This window comes from Myotis yumanensis, unplaced genomic scaffold, assembly GCF_028538775.1.
Source record: "Myotis yumanensis isolate MYYU_CA2020_CCGP unplaced genomic scaffold, mMyoYum1.0.hap1 SCAF_16, whole genome shotgun sequence".
Classification (NCBI taxonomy): domain Eukaryota; kingdom Metazoa; phylum Chordata; class Mammalia; order Chiroptera; family Vespertilionidae; genus Myotis; species Myotis yumanensis.
In genome coordinates this window covers 9,108,787-9,125,698 of record NW_027223767.1, presented here as the reverse complement: position 1 = coordinate 9,125,698, position 16,912 = coordinate 9,108,787, and the positions used below count along the sequence as shown (strand labels likewise).

The 16,912-nt window shown below is 45.4% G+C and overlaps 1 protein-coding gene across 6 annotated transcripts in view; it reads left to right on the top strand.

Moving 5' to 3' along the window:
• DNAH9 (dynein axonemal heavy chain 9) overlaps positions 1-16,912 on the top strand; it is a 342,415-nt gene that overhangs the window by 284,157 nt on the left and 41,346 nt on the right. For 5 of the 6 annotated variants that reach the window (XR_011468497.1, XM_070395266.1, XM_070395267.1 and 2 more), the window contains 4 exons: positions 844-1,014; positions 2,950-3,072; positions 11,089-11,282; positions 13,595-13,743. Coding sequence is in view for 5 of the 6 variants with exons in the window: in XM_070395266.1 (XP_070251367.1) it covers positions 844-1,014; positions 2,950-3,072; positions 11,089-11,282; positions 13,595-13,743 (637 nt within the window). In the remaining variant the exon portion in view is untranslated. Of the gene's footprint in view, positions 1-843; positions 1,015-2,949; positions 3,073-7,810; positions 7,894-11,088; positions 11,283-13,594; positions 13,744-16,912 lie in introns of those variants that run through there. The other variant, XM_070395268.1, reaches the window with a different exon arrangement.

Sequence of the window (16,912 nt, the reverse complement as noted above, 5' to 3'; positions counted from 1 at the left end):
TGCAGGCTGGAGCCCGGAGCCTGGAGCCTGGAGCCTGCCACGTGAGGGCGGGCATCACAGTGAGCTCAGAGCCCCTCGCCAGGATCATCAAAATGAGTGGAGAAAAGCTGCAAGGACGTCTCGAACAAGAGACACATGGAACTATGGACGAGGGAGAGGCACGCGCACACCCCGCCCCCATTTGGCGGATGAGGAAATACTGAGGCACAAATCTTACCTGTTCTCCACTGGGTTTCAGAGGCCTGGTGTTAAAAGCCCGAAGAGTTTTTTCTTCTTAAAGCCACAAAACAAGAACAGGGAAAGAAATCTGCCCAGCCAACAATGGGAGGGACCCAATGATGTTTTGATTTTTTAAAATGACTCAGTCTGTTATATAACATCTAATTAAAAACATTCTCAGTGCCCGTTACTTACAAGGGTCTCTTTTGGACAACAAAGTTGTACAAAACATTGGTTCTACCCTCAAGAATGTTATAATCCAGTGGGTGGAATAATTAATCCCAGCTGGTTATTGTTGACTGTTTCAACTTTTTATCAGGTAGTTACACAACAAAACTTACTGGATTTAATTCTTTTGGCCACTGGACATTAATTTTTCCCTGATCAAAACGTAGGCTCTTCTCTGCGTGCCTCAGAGCTTTGCCCACTTTGAGACCACATGATAATTCATATGAGCAAACGAAGCAAACAGCAAACAAAGACAGAATGTTCTTGTTGCTGCTGTTCCTTCTCGGCAGGAGGTGCTAGGAAAGTAGTTCTGTGACTCGGGAGTGATGATGTTCACAGGTCAGACTAGAGTGGAACTGACAGCTGTGTAACCGCCCCCCCACCTCCCGCCCCCAGGCCTTCAGCAGCGTCTTCCAGAGGGCGGTGGAGAAGGCCGCGCCCCACGAGAGTCTCCCACAGCGCGTGGCCAGCCTGATGGACAGCATCACCTTCTCCGTGTTCCAGTACACCACCCGCGGGCTCTTCGAGTGTGATAAGCTGACTTACCTTGCCCAGCTCACCTTTCAGGTAAGAGTGAACTGAGGAAGTTTCCAGAAAACAAGTCATTTTCTAGTGCCCAATCAGCAAATGTAAAAACAAGACAAAACAAAAAACTTTCTTCCTTTAACATCGTTTCCCATAGCATGTGAGGACTCTGAGCTCCAAGCAGAGGGGTCAGACCAGAAGGTCCCATTGGCGGGGCCTGCGTGCTGCTGCATCATTGTCCACTCATCAGTCTCTGTCCTTTTCCTCGCTGGTCCTGCGTGACCTGAGGTCCTACTCCCCAGAGCCCTCAGCAGCCACTCCCCATCAACCCAAACCGGTGCCAGAGAGGAAGCGGGTGCCACAGCAATGACTAGACACTTCTTGAGATGCACCAAGAACTGTCTAGAGCAGTGGTTCTCAACCTTCCTAATGCCGCGAACCTTTAATACAGTTCCTCATGTTGTGGTGACCCCCAATTTCATTGTTACAAATTGAACATAATTAAAGCATAGTGATTAATCACAAAAACAATATGGAATTATATATGTATTTTCCGATGGTCTTAGGCGACCCCTGTGAAAGGGTCGTTCGACCCCCAAAGGGGTCACGACCCACAGGTTGAGAACCACTGGTCTAGAGTATTCCTCAGTAATTATTTACTTGTAGGATTTAAGTTTAATGCCCCACCATTCCCCTGGAATAAGAAATTTCAAATGTCTTTCTATAGTTATAGCAGCCTTGACCTTAAAAGTGTCCTTTAGGACCACGGTTTCCCAGGGTCTGGGAGCACGAGGGACCACGGGTATTAATAAGAAACTTTTGTCTTTTATTACTTCTTAACATGAAAAAAAAAAAAACCGTGAAAACGTATTTCCTTGTACTCAGTTCGCATTGGGAATTTTTTCCGCATATGAATTAAGAGTTCCAATCCAATGATCTTGAGGCCTCTTCCAGTTCTAAAAACCAGATCTTCAAGGGTCACTTCTGTGCTGACTGTGCGTTTCAAGGACTGAACTCATGGGGGAGCTCGTGTGGCTTGTCCCTCACCCTCGGCGCTCCCCACTCCACAGCGAGGGCAGCCTGGCCATCACAAAAGCAACTCAGAGCCCAGCATAGACTGACTTCCCTCCCACCAATTATTCCCCACCTTCCACTCTTCTCTCCTCGTCAATATTTCAGCCTCACTTTGCAAGGGCCTGTCTGCCTCATCTATTATTGCTAGCCTATCGCCTTAGAGACTTCTTCTCAAATTGACTCAACTATTTTTTTTCTCAGTGAACATTTCCATCTGTAACTCCTCAGCAGAGAACACTCCTTGAAGAGGGGAGAACAACTTCCCAAGCAGCTCTCAGCATGACTCTCAGCTCAGACGAGGGGAACGCCCTGCACACCTCCCCAATTCCCTCCAAGCTCTGCACTCTCAGTGCCTCCTCCCTGGAAGCCTTCCCTCCCTGTCTGAGTATCACTATCTCTCAGCTTCTCCAAGACCCAGTTCAAAACACTTACAGAAAGTTTCATCACATCAATCCCCCCAACCCCGCTCCCTGGCCACGCCCCTCCTCGGGAAACCCTGTAGCATTGTTGATTCATATATGCACTTCTATTTTGCATATACTCATATGTTACTTTGACACACTCCTCAAATCACATCATTTGGGTGTATCATCTTCTCAATAGATGGCAGGAATGCATCCCATGGCATGTATGACTGATACATAAAACTCTTGCTTTCCAAGTTTATAGTCATTCGCCGGGTGCATTTAAGTCCTGCTGATTTTAGGGAGAGAGCAGAGGTACACGGGAGTGATTTGCACAGACACACACCTTCTTCCACGCCACCTGCTTCTAACAATCAAAACGGATGGGCAAGCGCTAGTGCTAGAAGTAGCAGCAGTTACACGGAGGCACGACCCTGAGGCCCTCCGGACCCTGTGCCCGTCACCAGCTAAGACACACGGTGTCATCTTCCTCATGCAGATCCTCCTCCTGAACCAGGCGGTCGGGGCGGCGGAGCTGGACTTCCTGCTGCGATCCCCCGTGCAGGCCGGCGTCACCAGCCCCGTGGAGTTCCTCTCCCATCAGGCCTGGGGAGGCATCAAGGTCAGTACCAGCCCCGGAAAAAGGCACGTTCTCATCTCCCGGAGTTTGTCTCGGACCCTTGTCCCCAGGGCTCTCTTTTGGGGTTCATCGGGGAGCTGTTTGAACATAGCCCCCCATGGCAGAGCTCCCCCTTCCTGGCTGCTGGATGGCTTTGCAGAGAGTGAGCTGAGCCAGTGCCTGCTGCTGCGAGGGCTCAGCCTCCCCATGTAAGGGAACAGGAAGATCCTGGGAGCTTCTCTGACTCAGCTGAGCTCCCTTCCCCTGTCAGCGCATCCGGCTGGGTGTGGGCTCCTCTGTGAGGCCCTAGGGCTGGTGTGGGGGTGCTGAGAGGCTGGGACAGCACCTCCATGAAGTGGACAGATGCCAGGCTCTGTTCAGGCATCTCCGCCCTAACCTAACCCTAACCCTAACCAACTCCGCCTCAAGGCAGGTGATGCAGCCAGCATGGGGTCACCAGGGACTAAGAGTAACTCACAATTACTGCGCACCTTAGAAATGCATCACCTTACCTTAGTCTCATGGTCACCTGGGCCATAGGGATTATTTGTTCCCTTTTAACGTCTGAGGAAAGTGAGGTCCCACATTTTATAAGTAGTAAATCTAGGACTCGGATTCCAGCCTGTCTGATGGCAAAGCCCAGTTTCTTTCCATGTTATTCAGCTTGGCTCGGTTGGGATTCTATGAACATTGAGAAGAGCACAAACTGCCCAGTGCCACCTGAGTGAGTGCCCACAGTGGGCACTGGTGCTGTGTGAGGACTGGCATCTGCACAAAACACACCCCGTATACCCTCTTCCACGTTTGTTGCATTTTATACATTTCACTAGAGGCCCGGTGCACGAAATTTGTGTGGGGCGAGGTGGGGGGGTCCCTTAGCCCAGCCTGCACCCTCTTCAATCTGGGACCCCTCAGGGGATGTCCGACTGTGGGGTGGGGCCTAAATCAGCAATTGGACATCCCTCTCGAAATCTGGGACCACTGACTCCCAACCGCTTGCCTACTTGCCTTCCTGCCTGCCTGATTGCCCCTAACTGGTCACCCCTTAACTGCCCCTTTGCTGGCCTGGCTGCCTCCTAACTGCCCCCCTCCTGGCCTGGTTGCCCCCTAATGCATGGCAACCACTACCCCCATGCTGGCCTGGTCACCCCCTAACTGTCCTGAAGGAAGTCGGACGTCCAGAAGATGTCCGGTTGACCCAATCTAATTAGCATATTACCTTTTTATTAGTATAGATAGCACAAAGTCTGAAATAATATGATTAGCTCTCTTTCTCTGTGTATATTTTACTAAATATTTGAGCTAATGTAGATTCACATGCAGTTATAAGAAATGTAGAGATATTCCTTATACCCAGTTCCCCCTATGGTGACATCTTGCATTCCTGTAGCAGATTAGCTCTCTTTCTCTGTGTATATTTTACTAAATATTTGAGCTAATGTAGATTCACATGCAGTTATAAGAAATGTAGAGATATTCCTTATACCCAGTTCCCCCCATGGTGACATCTTGCATTCCTGTAGCACAGTATCACACCCAGGAAATCGACATTGATACAGTCCACCAGTGTTACGTTCACCAGTTTGTCATGCACTCATTGTGTGTGAGCATGTGTGTGCCTGTGAAGATTCATGTAACCACCACAGCCAAGACAGAGGAAATGTCATCACTGCAGGGATCCCTCATGTCACCCCTTCATAATCACAACAACCTCCTCCCTCCCCCAGCTCCTAATGCATGGCAACCACTAATCTGTTCTCCATTTGTATAAGGCTGTCATCTCAAGAATGCTATAGAAATGGAAATATACACTATGTAATCTTTTCAGACTAGCTTGTTCCCTCAGCATCGCTCCCTTGAGATCCATCCCAGTCTGATTTACTTTATAACTAAGCCCCACATTTAGCCATTTATATGCCTGCTGTCCCCTTCAAACGATTCATCTTCGGAAATCCAAGGCTAATTCCACCCATGCCGCCGTTGCCCAAAATATTTCTCTAACTCCTTTTTCAGAATCTGTTGCTACTTCTTAAATTATTTTGTTTAGGGCTGTATCTAAATCAAAGGTCATCAAACATTTTCTGGACGGGGCTACATAGTAAATATTTCTACTTTGAGGGTCAGACTCTGTCACAACTATTCAACTCTGCCAAAGTCACACACAGGACATAAGCAAGAGAAAATGGCTGAGTTTCTTTTTTTTTGTTTCAATCCTCACCTGAGGAAGTGCTTTATTGATTTGAAAGAGAGAGAAACATCGATTGGTTGCCCCCAAATGCACCAGAGTAGAGATCGAACCTGCAGCCTTTTGTGGTATGAACCAGGGTACAGATAGCTGCGTTTGAATAAAACTTTATTTATAAATACAGGTGGTGAGCCAGATTAGCCTGCAAGCTGCATTTTGCTGATCTATGATCTAAATAATAAAGGTGTGATTTGGTTTTTATCTACTAACTTTGTCATTCTGGACCCAATCTGGCAAATGAGATGGGGAATAATGTATTGGGCAAGAACCAAGGGGACACTCCATTCACAACAACAATAAAATCACGAAGTTACAAAATGCCTTAGAATAATTACAATAAATGCAGACCACATGTGTGGAAACCATCAACTCTTCTAGGCTACATAAGATATGAATGCACAGACACTCTAGAGTACCACTGTCCAAAAGAAATATAATGTATGTCACACATGTAATTTAAAATTTTCTAGTAGCCATAGAGTAAAAATGTAATAACAAATTTTCCTGGCCAGTGTGGCTCAGTTGGTTAGAGTGTCCCATGCACAGAAGGGTCACGGGTTCTATTCCCAGTCAGGGCACTTACCCTGGTTGCAGGTTTGATGTGAGCATGTACAGGAAGCAACTGATCAATGTTTCTCTCTCATCAATGTTTCTCTCTCTCTCTCTCTCTCTCTCTCTTTCTCACACACATTCTCTCTCTCTTTCTCTCTCCCTTTTGCTCTTCCTAGAATCAATGAAAAACATATCCTCAGGTGAGGATTTTAAAAAAGTAAAATAAAAAATGTGATATGAAATTAATTTTAATAATATATTTTCTTTAAACCAATAAGGCAAAATATCATTTTAATATGTAATTACTATAAATATTATTAATGAACTATTTAAAAATTTTGTACTGAATCTGAATTCTAGTTTGTATTTTTTGCCCGTATAGCATTTCTCAATTATATGCTAAATTTTCATCAGAAATATTTTATTTGAATTTATATTTCAGAAAATTTTAGAGATAAAACAGTTGATCCATATACCCGTTTTTTCAAACATTCTTAAAAGTTTTCCAATTACTAAAGCAGGTTCCAATTTCTATATTTCATGTTAAAATAATAGTATTTGATGTTAATATCAAAGATTTCGTTTCTTCAGTCACACTGGCCACATTTTATTTGCTCTGCACTCACATTTGGCCAGCGGCTAACTTGTTGGTCAGTGCTGCCCCAGAGCTTGAGAATAATGGCATAGCCTGATGCCCTATGGAAAATACATTATGGAAAGCAGTTCTGAATGAGAGTATCTGCAGAACGGGAGCAGTGATGGGGATGAACTAGCTAACAAAGGCCAGAGTCAGACATTCCGGATTCAAGTTTGAGTGTGTGCGGCCTCTATGTGTTCCTTATTCCTCTGAGATTTTCTTTCCTTATCTTCAAAACGGCCATTATAATACCTACCTCACAGGGTTATGTCAGACATACAGAGATTCAGTAAATAGAAGCTGGTTCTGGTTCTGGTTCTGGTTATGGTTATAGTTATGGTTATGGTTATAGTTATGGTTATCGTATTTGTTTCTGAGAATTGCCATAACGAAGTACCACAGGCTAGGTGGCTTAAAACGGCAGAAATTTATTATCTCACAGTTCTGGAGGCTAGAAGTCTGAGTCAAGTTTCAGCAAGCCATGGTTCCTCCTAAAGGCCGCAAGGGGAGGATTATTCCTCCCTCTTCCAGCTTCTGATAGCCCCAGCGTTCCTTGGTTTGTTGCAAGATCACTTCAGTCTCTGCCCCCATCCTTGCTGTCTCTGCATGGCCATCCATCCTCCCTCTGTGTGTCTCCATCTTTTCTCTTAAAAAAGCATGTCATATTAGACTATGGCCCATCTTACTGACTCATCCCAACCGGATTACACCTGCAAAGACCCTATTTTAAAATAAGCTCAAGTTTACACATCTGGGAGGTTCGTTTTTCAACCTATCTTTTTGGTGGACACGACTCACCCCATCACAGTTATGATTGTTAATCACCCATCTCTAAGGTGTGGACATGCTGTGGTTGGTGTGGGTTGTACCTTAGAGCATTTGTCCATGGAAGGAAAAACTTCGAGCAGTTGTGCAGTGCCAAATTGGGCCAAATCCAGTTGCCTTTCACTCTATTACCCACAAAGCCCTCAGGCAGCAGAAGTTACAGAGAATAAATGGCTCAAAAGCATTATTGACAACGCTAAAGCTACTGTGCAATTTAGTTCGTTCCTCTTCTCACAAAATGGATTGTTTGGTTTGCTTTTCTTCGCTCTGCATTTTTTTGTTTTGTTTTGTGGGCTAAGCTCATCTGGCTGCTCAAAAGCTTTGCAGATGAGTGAGGCTTTATCTCTCCCTGCCTCTGAGTTCTGTTAGGGGAGCAGCGAGTCAGCCCCCCACTCGAGCACAGTGCGGGATGTGAGCCGGTGAAAATACAACGCGGTGTGCAGTACCCATCACTGAGGCCTTTGATAAATGCTCTTTTTAAGTGTTCAGTTGGATTTTAGCCTAAAGAAACAGACTACAGTATAATTGAATAGGACACGATGAAACAAAATTCTTTAAACATGCCGTCTGACGAGGAAGATGGATTGCCTTGTTTCCGCAGCAGCGCTAATAGGCAGGTAATGAATGAAATCTTTGTGATAACATATTGCTTATATTAGGACCCTTTGTTAGAATATTTGAAGTTTAATCAAATGCGGAACTTGAAGGTACTGGGACTGTTCTGCTCTTCCTTAGAAAAGCTCATCTGTGATGCACGCCTGTGTTAGCCTTGGAAAGGCCCCTTACCACCGCTCTGGATGCCAGTTTAGCACCGTTGTATTTTGCTACACAGTCCAAGGTAATTAGGTTAATTAGTCATTTCCATTTAACTTATTAGAAATGCCTTTCCCTCATTTGGGAGATTGAATGTTGCAATTGTGTTCAATCCAGAGCTTCAAGGAAGGTGTTTCAGCCCCAGTCCTGGCAGCTGGGAGCCCCGAAGGCAGTGTAATTTGCTCAGTATTGTAGTGACCGCCAGAGGGGGTAACGGGGCTGCAGAGGGTTAATGATGATGCAAGCTGGGCAGAGGCGCTGGAGTGCTGCCAGAAGGAGATGAACACGACTTCCGGGCACACAGAGAAATAATTACAGCGGCCGCAGCTTTCCTCGGCCTGTTAAGAGCCTTCCTGCTGGCCGCCCAGATGTCAAACTTGATTAATTGAGCACTTCCTAAGTTCCAGACAGCTGCTAGGCCGGAGGCATACACAGATGACTAAGAAAGTTCTTGCCCACAGGGAACTCACAGTCTTGCGGGAGGAACAGCAAATAAACCCGAAATCACAATTCAATAACTACAGAAGCCCCAAGAAAGCAAGGGAAAAGCTGTAGAGTTTTCATAGCACTTGTATCTACATTAGCGTGTGAGCTATGCGAACAATTACTTGGCCTCATTTTCCAAATGAGAAAATCTAAGCCCACAAAGGTCAGAAGAGGCTCAGGAGAGCTGTCCCTGGGACCAGAACTCGCACTTCCCGGCCCCTCCTCCACCATCTGCGCGCAGCCCCACGCCACTCCCCACATGAGTGAAGGAGTGCTCCCTGCTCTGAGCGGCCAGGGTGAAGTTGAGAAGCCACAGAGCCCATGTGGGAGGCACAGAAAGACAGGACAGGTGCTCAGGCACTCGAGAGAAGAGCCTGGGAAGCCCGGGCCCAGTCCCATGTCCTCCTCCAGTGTGGCTTTCCCCTGGTCACCTTAAGACTCTCCTACTGCAGTGACATTCCTCCCTGTCGTGCCCCACACTCCTCCCCTCCATATGCTGGCTCCTGTTGATCCTTCCCCATAAAATACCCTTTTCTTCTCCAGACCTCTGTTTCTGCCCAACAGAATCTTACAAACTTCCTAAGGCCTCCTTCATCTCCTCTTTCTCTTGAGCTTAGGATTCTAAGCTTTTTTGGAAGGCAAGTGTATTTTTATGTTCAGCTTTGTATTCCCAAGTGCCTGGCAAGTACTAGTAGTAGGCATTCAATAAATATCAAATGAATGAATGAATGAATGAATGAATTCAAATGACAAGAATGTGTAGGTTCCTTAAAACTCGTGGCACTGTGGTAGGTGCTTTGGACAAAGTCTAGTTTCTAATATCACTGGAGAGACCAAACACACAAGCAGAGCTGAGTAACAGTGGAAAGGCTGCAGGCAACTCTGTGTCTAAGTAAGGGATGAGAGTGTGGGCACTCTGAGGAAACAGGATCAACACCCCCCAAAAGTTGATTCCAATGTTGACAGACGATGCCACACCCATACCTAAGAAGGTATGGAAAAGCTTATTATTTACATAAGACCTTCTGGGGAGAGCAGGGAGCAGTCTGTGAATGGTTTGAGAGAGCCAGGAAAGGAGACTACCGTGGGGTCTTATGGAAGGAAGTTATGGGGTGAAGCCAGGGTGAGAGTTCCTGAGCATGGGCAGGGCTCCCGTGATACAACTTCCTCCACACCAGAGAGGGAGTGCCGAGCCTTCCTTATCCGCTTGCCCAGATGTGGAACAACAGAGGAGAGAGAGGCATGAGGCTTAACGCTATCAGCAGTCACATATCTAAAAATTGAGTCAATCTCTTTACTAAACATAACAACTCTGTGCAAAGGACAAGTATCACATGATCTCACACATATGTGGAATCTAATGAACAAAATAAACTGATGAACAAAATAGACCCAGAGACATAGAAGCATGGAACAGACGGTTGAATCTCAGAGGGAAGGTGGAGGTGGGTGGGTGGGAGGGAAGAGATCAACCAAAGAACTTGTATGAACAGATGCATAACCCATGGACACAGACAATAGGATGGTGAGGGCCTGGGGTGGGGAGTGGGGGCGGGCTAGAAGAGGTCAATGGGTGGGGGGAGGGAAATGAGACATATGTAATACTTCCAACAATAAAGATTTTCTTAAATTTAAAAATAAAAAATATATTTTTAAAAACAAAGATATCAACTCTGTGCTCCACAAAAAATAAAAGGTGGGAGGGCTATGTGTTCTAGGTTAGAGAGAACGTGTATGAGGGAGGTTGCTGACTTGCAACTGGACTTTGACAATTTGTAGAACCAGCACAAGAAAGGAGTAGAATTTGGTGGAGAGAACAGGACCTGACGTGGCTTTGTGACCAAGGAATTCAGTTGGGAATGAGGCTGGCACATTTCCAAAGTTGGGGACAGTCGTGCTCGGACAGAGTGGGAGGGCAGTCGGCTCCCTGGTGAACTGGATGGATTGGAGGGAAGCGCCAAATGAAGAGATCTGATTAACAAGTTATGCATCTGGACACAATCCTTACGGAAGCTGGCAATTCATGGAAGTTTTAGAGTTGGCATCAATACAAAGTCATCCTTAGCAAGGAGTTGCTGGCAGAGTGAATACGGGAATGAAAGGGAGGAGTCAGACACTTAACATGTCCAGGCTCCTTGACCAGAAAAATATGGCATCCCTCTTGTCCCTTTTCCATGCAATAGCCTGCAGGCAGGTGCTGCTCAGTCTCTGCTCTGATAGTATCCCAAGCACTCTCTTTGCTAAACCTTGCACATTATTGGGGCAGTTTGCGAAAGGCGAGCTGATCAAAATCCTTCCTCTTTCTTGAGTTTACCTGGAAGAAGATTCCGGGCTCCAGGAGAGAGTATAAATGAGACAGAATTATATCTGTAATACCATCTCGCTGCTTAACCCACATCTCAATGCAAGTCTCCACTGTGAGAACCTGCATTTCAGAGCACGATTCTCTGAACTTCCCTAGGCTCTTTCCGCCATGGACGAATTCTGTAATCTGGACCGGGACATTGAGGGATCTGCCAAGAGCTGGAAGAAGTTCGTGGAATCGGAATGTCCTGAGAAGGAGAAGTTCCCGCAGGAGTGGAAGAGCAAGACAGCCCTGCAGCGCCTCTGCATGATGAGGGCCATGCGTCCGGACCGGATGACCTATGCCATGCGGTAGGGAAGGGGCCGGGGGGGGGGGGGGGGGGGCCAGGACAGGCACAATCTCAGTGTGGCCAAGCTAGCAGGGCTGAGCACAAAAGCCATGTGTGTATAGTAACAGAAGTCTTCGTACCAACATCCAAAATCCCACAAGGCCTGCGTTTGCCAGGTCTTTTCCTAATGTCTAGGTGGACAGTACTGAGAAGAATGCTGGTCACATCTACTGTGGCAGGAGATGGGTCCAGAGCACAGATGGAAGGGCCGTCCTTAGCAGAACATCCCTCTCATCAGAAAGAGGGAGAGAGATGGGTGCGGCTGTTGTTATGCTGGTAGAAGGATGGTTGAAAATTGAGAGGGTTTTTTCTGATGACTTCTATTTTCTCTGAGGAGGAAGCAAGATCCTCAATTGAGTTTATGGGAAAGGGGAGGTGGCAGGGTTGGAGATTGGAGGAGAGGGCAGAATGTTTGAAAAGGGATCTGTGAAAAAGTGAGAGAAGGACAACAAGGGAAACTCGACCAATTTCAAATAGCATTGAGGGTCCAGCTAGTTAAGACCCTGCATCCGTAGCAGCACCAGTCCTCACCATTAGATGATTCTGCATCCAACAGCCCAGGTATAGGTTCAGAATTACATTGATCCAGAGCACCAGCCATTCCAAGTTGGTGTGTTGGAATGAGTTAGGTTGAGGAAGTGTGGTTTGGGCAAGAGAGTGATTAGAAGTTACAGGCAATGCAATCTTATAAAGACAGAAAGCAGATTAGTTAGTACTTGCCTGGAGCTGGATGGTGAGAATAGCAGTTATTTAATAAGGCAAAAAACCTTATTGGCAGAATAAAATTGTTCTAAAACTGGTTTATGGTGAAGATTGTACAATTTAGTGACTTTACTAAAAATTATTGAATAGTACACTTAAAATGGGTAAACTTTATGGTATGTCAATTATACCTCGAGAAAGTTGTTTTAAAAGAAATGAGTTACAGACCATGGACTCTACACTGGGTAGGAAAACAGTAAAGAGAATAAGGGAATGATTTAAAAAAAAAAAAAAAAACACTAGACATGCCAAGATACTGCATTTGTCATGGCACCAAATGCAGACAAAAAATAAGTGAAGGAAGGGCAAATTGCTAAAAGGACTGTAAGGATAGAAAGTTCTGGTCAGAGGGTGGGATGTTTCCATACATAGTTTCAGACATAGAAAAAGTTCCCAAGTAGGAACAAGGATGAGGGCATGCCCTTGGGATCAGGTGGCTGCGTGGGGAGAAATGAAGATTGTTAAGAACCTGGAGGAGTCCTGTGGACTGAAGGGTCCCAGGTTCGATTCCAGTCAAGGGCATGTATCTTGGTTGAAGGCACATCACCAGTAGGGAGTGTGCAGGAGGCAGCTGAACCGATGTTTCTCTCTCATCAATGTTTCTAACTCTCTATCCCTCTTCCTTCCTCTCTGTAAAAAAATCAATAAAATATATTTAAAAAAATAATAACCTGGAGGACTGTCCACTTGGATGTTGATGTCATCCAGGTGGTTGAAAGCCCATGAGCCAAGGGTCCAAGTGTTCAGTGAATGAGTACAGTGAGCAAAGGAGCAATAGATGACATTGACGTGCAGATACGGTGATGACACATCAGGGGAAATGAGCTGTAATGAAGCCGGAGCAGAGAAGTAAATGGATTATAAATAATAGTCACCTGAGAGCGGGAACATGATCTTACCTTCCAATCCTGAGACATATCAGATGTAGGAGAATGAGCCCAGCTGAAAGGTTACAGGAAAAATAGTGTCCTTGAGGAAGAGTTAAAGCCAGGAGCTGGACCAGATGGTCAGTATGTGGTTGCAGCTTCAGGGTTTTATTTAGTATAAAATGGGACACTTTGGAAAGGATCACAGGTAAGTAGAGTCAGGAGAAAAGAAACGCAGGTAATGATAGAACATGAGAAAATAGAAGACTGGAGAGCCTTAAATGATGGGTGGAGGACCACAGGGATGTGAAGTGTGGAGGATTTAGCGGCTGCAAGCTTTCGAAGGCATTGTTTCTGGCAGTCTTCTGAGCAGTGGTGGGGATGTCCGGACACCAGGCTTCTCGGAGGAGTCAGTGGGGGCCTGGCTGGGTGGGGATGCAGAAGGAGCCCTGATCTGGATGTGCCGGCTGGCAACTGGCCACACAGATGTTAAGTGCTGACTTTTCAAGAAGTGCTTGGAGTTGGTCCCAGCTCCGTAACTACCAAGCCCAGGACCTGGAGCACATCCTTCCATTTCTCTAGACCTGTTTCTCAGATGTCAGTATTTTGTGACTGATAAACGTTTATGTACTCTTTTTTCTGGAAGGCATTTTGTTGAGGAGACATTAGGAAGCAAATATGTGGTGGGAAGAGCATTAGACTTTGCAACCTCGTTTGAAGAATCAGGACCAGCCACTCCCATATTTTTTATCCTGTCTCCAGGGGTGGACCCACTGAAGGATGTGGAAAATCAAGGTGAGAAAGCGCCTTCTTGGGGCCAAGGCTGCGCCAGCACCATGCACTTTTATGCTTTGCATCTGTCAGGTTCTCTATCCCAGATTGAGGGCTCGTTATGCAATACCCAGTACCTGCTAACCATACAGAGATCAGGGTTCTTGCTGAACCCACGCTAGGGACCATTGCTCTGGGCTCTATGAGGTAGAACCCATAGTAGCAGGCTCATGAGGAGATTCTGTCCCACCACCACCCACTCCCTTTATTGTAGCTGGAGCATCATTCTGAAATACAAGTGCGACCCTTTCACAGGCTCCTCTGGCCCTCGGAATGAAGCTCAGACTCCTTATGGGGCTTACAGGAAACTCAGTCCTCCAGTTCCTCCCTACTTCTCCAGTCTACTTTACATCATTAATGTCCTATTGCTGCTATAACAAATTACCATAAACTTAGAGGCTTAAGATAACAGTTCTAGAAGTTGAACGAATAAATGGGTTCCCTCTTTTCCTCATAAAGACCATTATGACTCTATTGGGTCTACTCATAATCCAGGATTATCTCCCCACCTCCAAGTCTTTAATTTAATCACACCTGCAGAGTCCCTTTGCCATGTAAAGTAACATATACAGATTCTGGGGGTTAAGACCTGGGCATCTTTGGGGGTTCATTATTCTGCTTACATTTTCCTGCCCTTCTCTTTATATACTCTACACAGCAGACATTTAATATCCCAAACATTCTTTCTCCCCTCCAGCATCCCCTTCACCAGGCTAGCTTCTACTCATCCTTTACACACCAATTTCAATGTCACCACCTTCAGGAAGCCTTACTTGACTTCCAAGGTGCTGGGCTCCCCTCCCATGTGCTCCCAGAGCACCCTTCTTTTTGCGTGTCACATTGTAATTGTCTAGTGACAATTGTGTCTTCCTAGGAGAATGACAGCTCCTTGGGACTAAGTGTCCTCACCAGAATGTCCCCAGTCCCCAGCACTGTGCTTCCCATGTGATGGGCACTCAGTAAATACGTGAATTAGATGAAGAATCCCTAGCTGGTTTGGCTCAGTGGATAGAGCGACGGCCTACAGACTGAAGGGTCCTGGGTTCGATTTCAGTCAAGGGCATATGCCCAAGTTGTGGGCTTGATCCCCAGTAGAGGGCGTGCAGGAGGCAGCCGATCAACGATTCTCTCTCACCATTGATGTTTCTGTCTCTCCCTCTCCCTTCCTCTCTGAAATCAGTAAAAATAAAAATAAAATTAAAAAATAAATGAAGAATGAGCCACTGAATGACCAATTAAGAGTATGAAACTAGCAAAACTACAACAATTTGCAAAGTGAGATAAAGACCTGACAGGTTTTTATAGACCCAGGTCTTCATAAGTAAGAATCCAGACCATGTGACGTAACTCCATGAGCTGTCAGTTGCTCACTATGTAATTAATAAAAGGAGCCACGGATCTGCCTGGTGTTCAAGGTAGTTGAGATGAAGCTAACTTGGCCCAAAATGACAGACAGAATCTGTGTAAAGAAAAGAATGATCTTATTCACTAATCTAATGTATATTTTTGTAATATCCTAAAAATTTTAGGTAAAATTTTTAAATATTTTTAAATATCAATAACAAAGAATTTAAAATGAAAAGCAATAATTCCTGGCTTCAATGCTTCCCATGCCCCATTGCCCATCCCAGACACTTCACTTCTGCCCGTTGCTGAATTTAGTCCTCTTGATAGTTACTTCTCTGTTTCCTACTAATCTTTCATCACTATTTTAGAATTCATCCATTTTCAATATCTATTTATTTCCTAATATGAAAAATAAAATGTTAGCTCTTATCACTGCCCACTAAGTTGCTCCTCTTTATCCCCAAATTTTTAATAGCTTTACTGAGATATAATCCCCATGCTATACAATTCACCCATTTAAAGTATACAATTGAAAGTTCAATATTTTCATAGGCTGTGCTACCATCACCATAATCTAATTTTAGAAAATGTTGGTCTTCCCCATAAGTAACTGTCTCTATTAACAATCATTTCCTATTCCAGTCCACCACCTCCCAGATCCAGTCGCCACCAATTTACTTTCTGTCTCTAAAATTTGGCCTATTCTGGGCATTTCCTACAAATGGAGTCATGTATCTATGTGGTCTTTCATTGTGGTTTCTTCCACATAGCGTAATGTTTGCAGGTTGCATCCATGGAGTGGCACGAATCAGAACGCCATTCCTTTCTATGGCTGTTGTTCCTGACGCTCACCCTTTTATAGCGTAGTCCTTCTAGTCCCTGGAGGTTTTATTCTTTTCCTACTGACAAATCTAGTTTCCTCATTTTTTATTCCATAATTTCATTTTGGGAAGCTTTCATATACCCGGTTTATGAGCAATTCCTTACTGTCCTTTGCCCATTGACCTCCATCTACCCCATCATGTGGTCTGAAGCTTTCTGTCATTTCAGGCCAGCTGCCCTCTCCCTACTCCATGTTGGTTATCTGCCTCTGAAACATTCTCTCAACCCTGCCCTTGGTTAAATCTTAGCTCATATTTCCTTACCAGAGGCCATTTTGCTTTTCATCAGCTAGAGATTGTTTAGCCACCTGTGCCTCTCTCTCTCTCTCTCTCTCTCTCTCTCTCTTTCTCTCTCTCTCCCCTCCCCTGCCTCCTTGATGGTTTGATATATTTTCTGATGCACCCATTTAGAACAGATACTCTGGTGCTACCCAGGTTTCTGACTCCTGGATCTAATGCCTGAGGGGCTCCTCTTCTCTAGTTTGGAATCCACGTGACTGACTCGGGCTCTTTGCCCTATTGCCCCTGCCCCAGCTTATCAACTAAACTTACTGTCTCTCTGCTTGGACAGAGTCTGTGTGTCACCACATCACTGTTGTTCTCCAGTTAGACGCTTAGCAAAGGTTGTCATCCTTCCCCATCATTGAGTATGTGACTTCTCCTCTTTACTCTACCTTCCTCTATCCCTTTGTTTCATCCTGGCAGTTCTTAATATTGGGCAGGAATTTAGAACCCACAGAAACAAAAATCTGCATATGATTGTGGGGCTTCTCTAAGCCCCTGAAGCTCATCCATTGACACTAATTAGGAATCTATGCTTTTCTAGCACTTCTGTGCCTCTTCGCCTCAACCATTTTTAAGGAAGAGGAAGAGGAGGAGAAAATTTTATCCACTTTTCCTGGCCT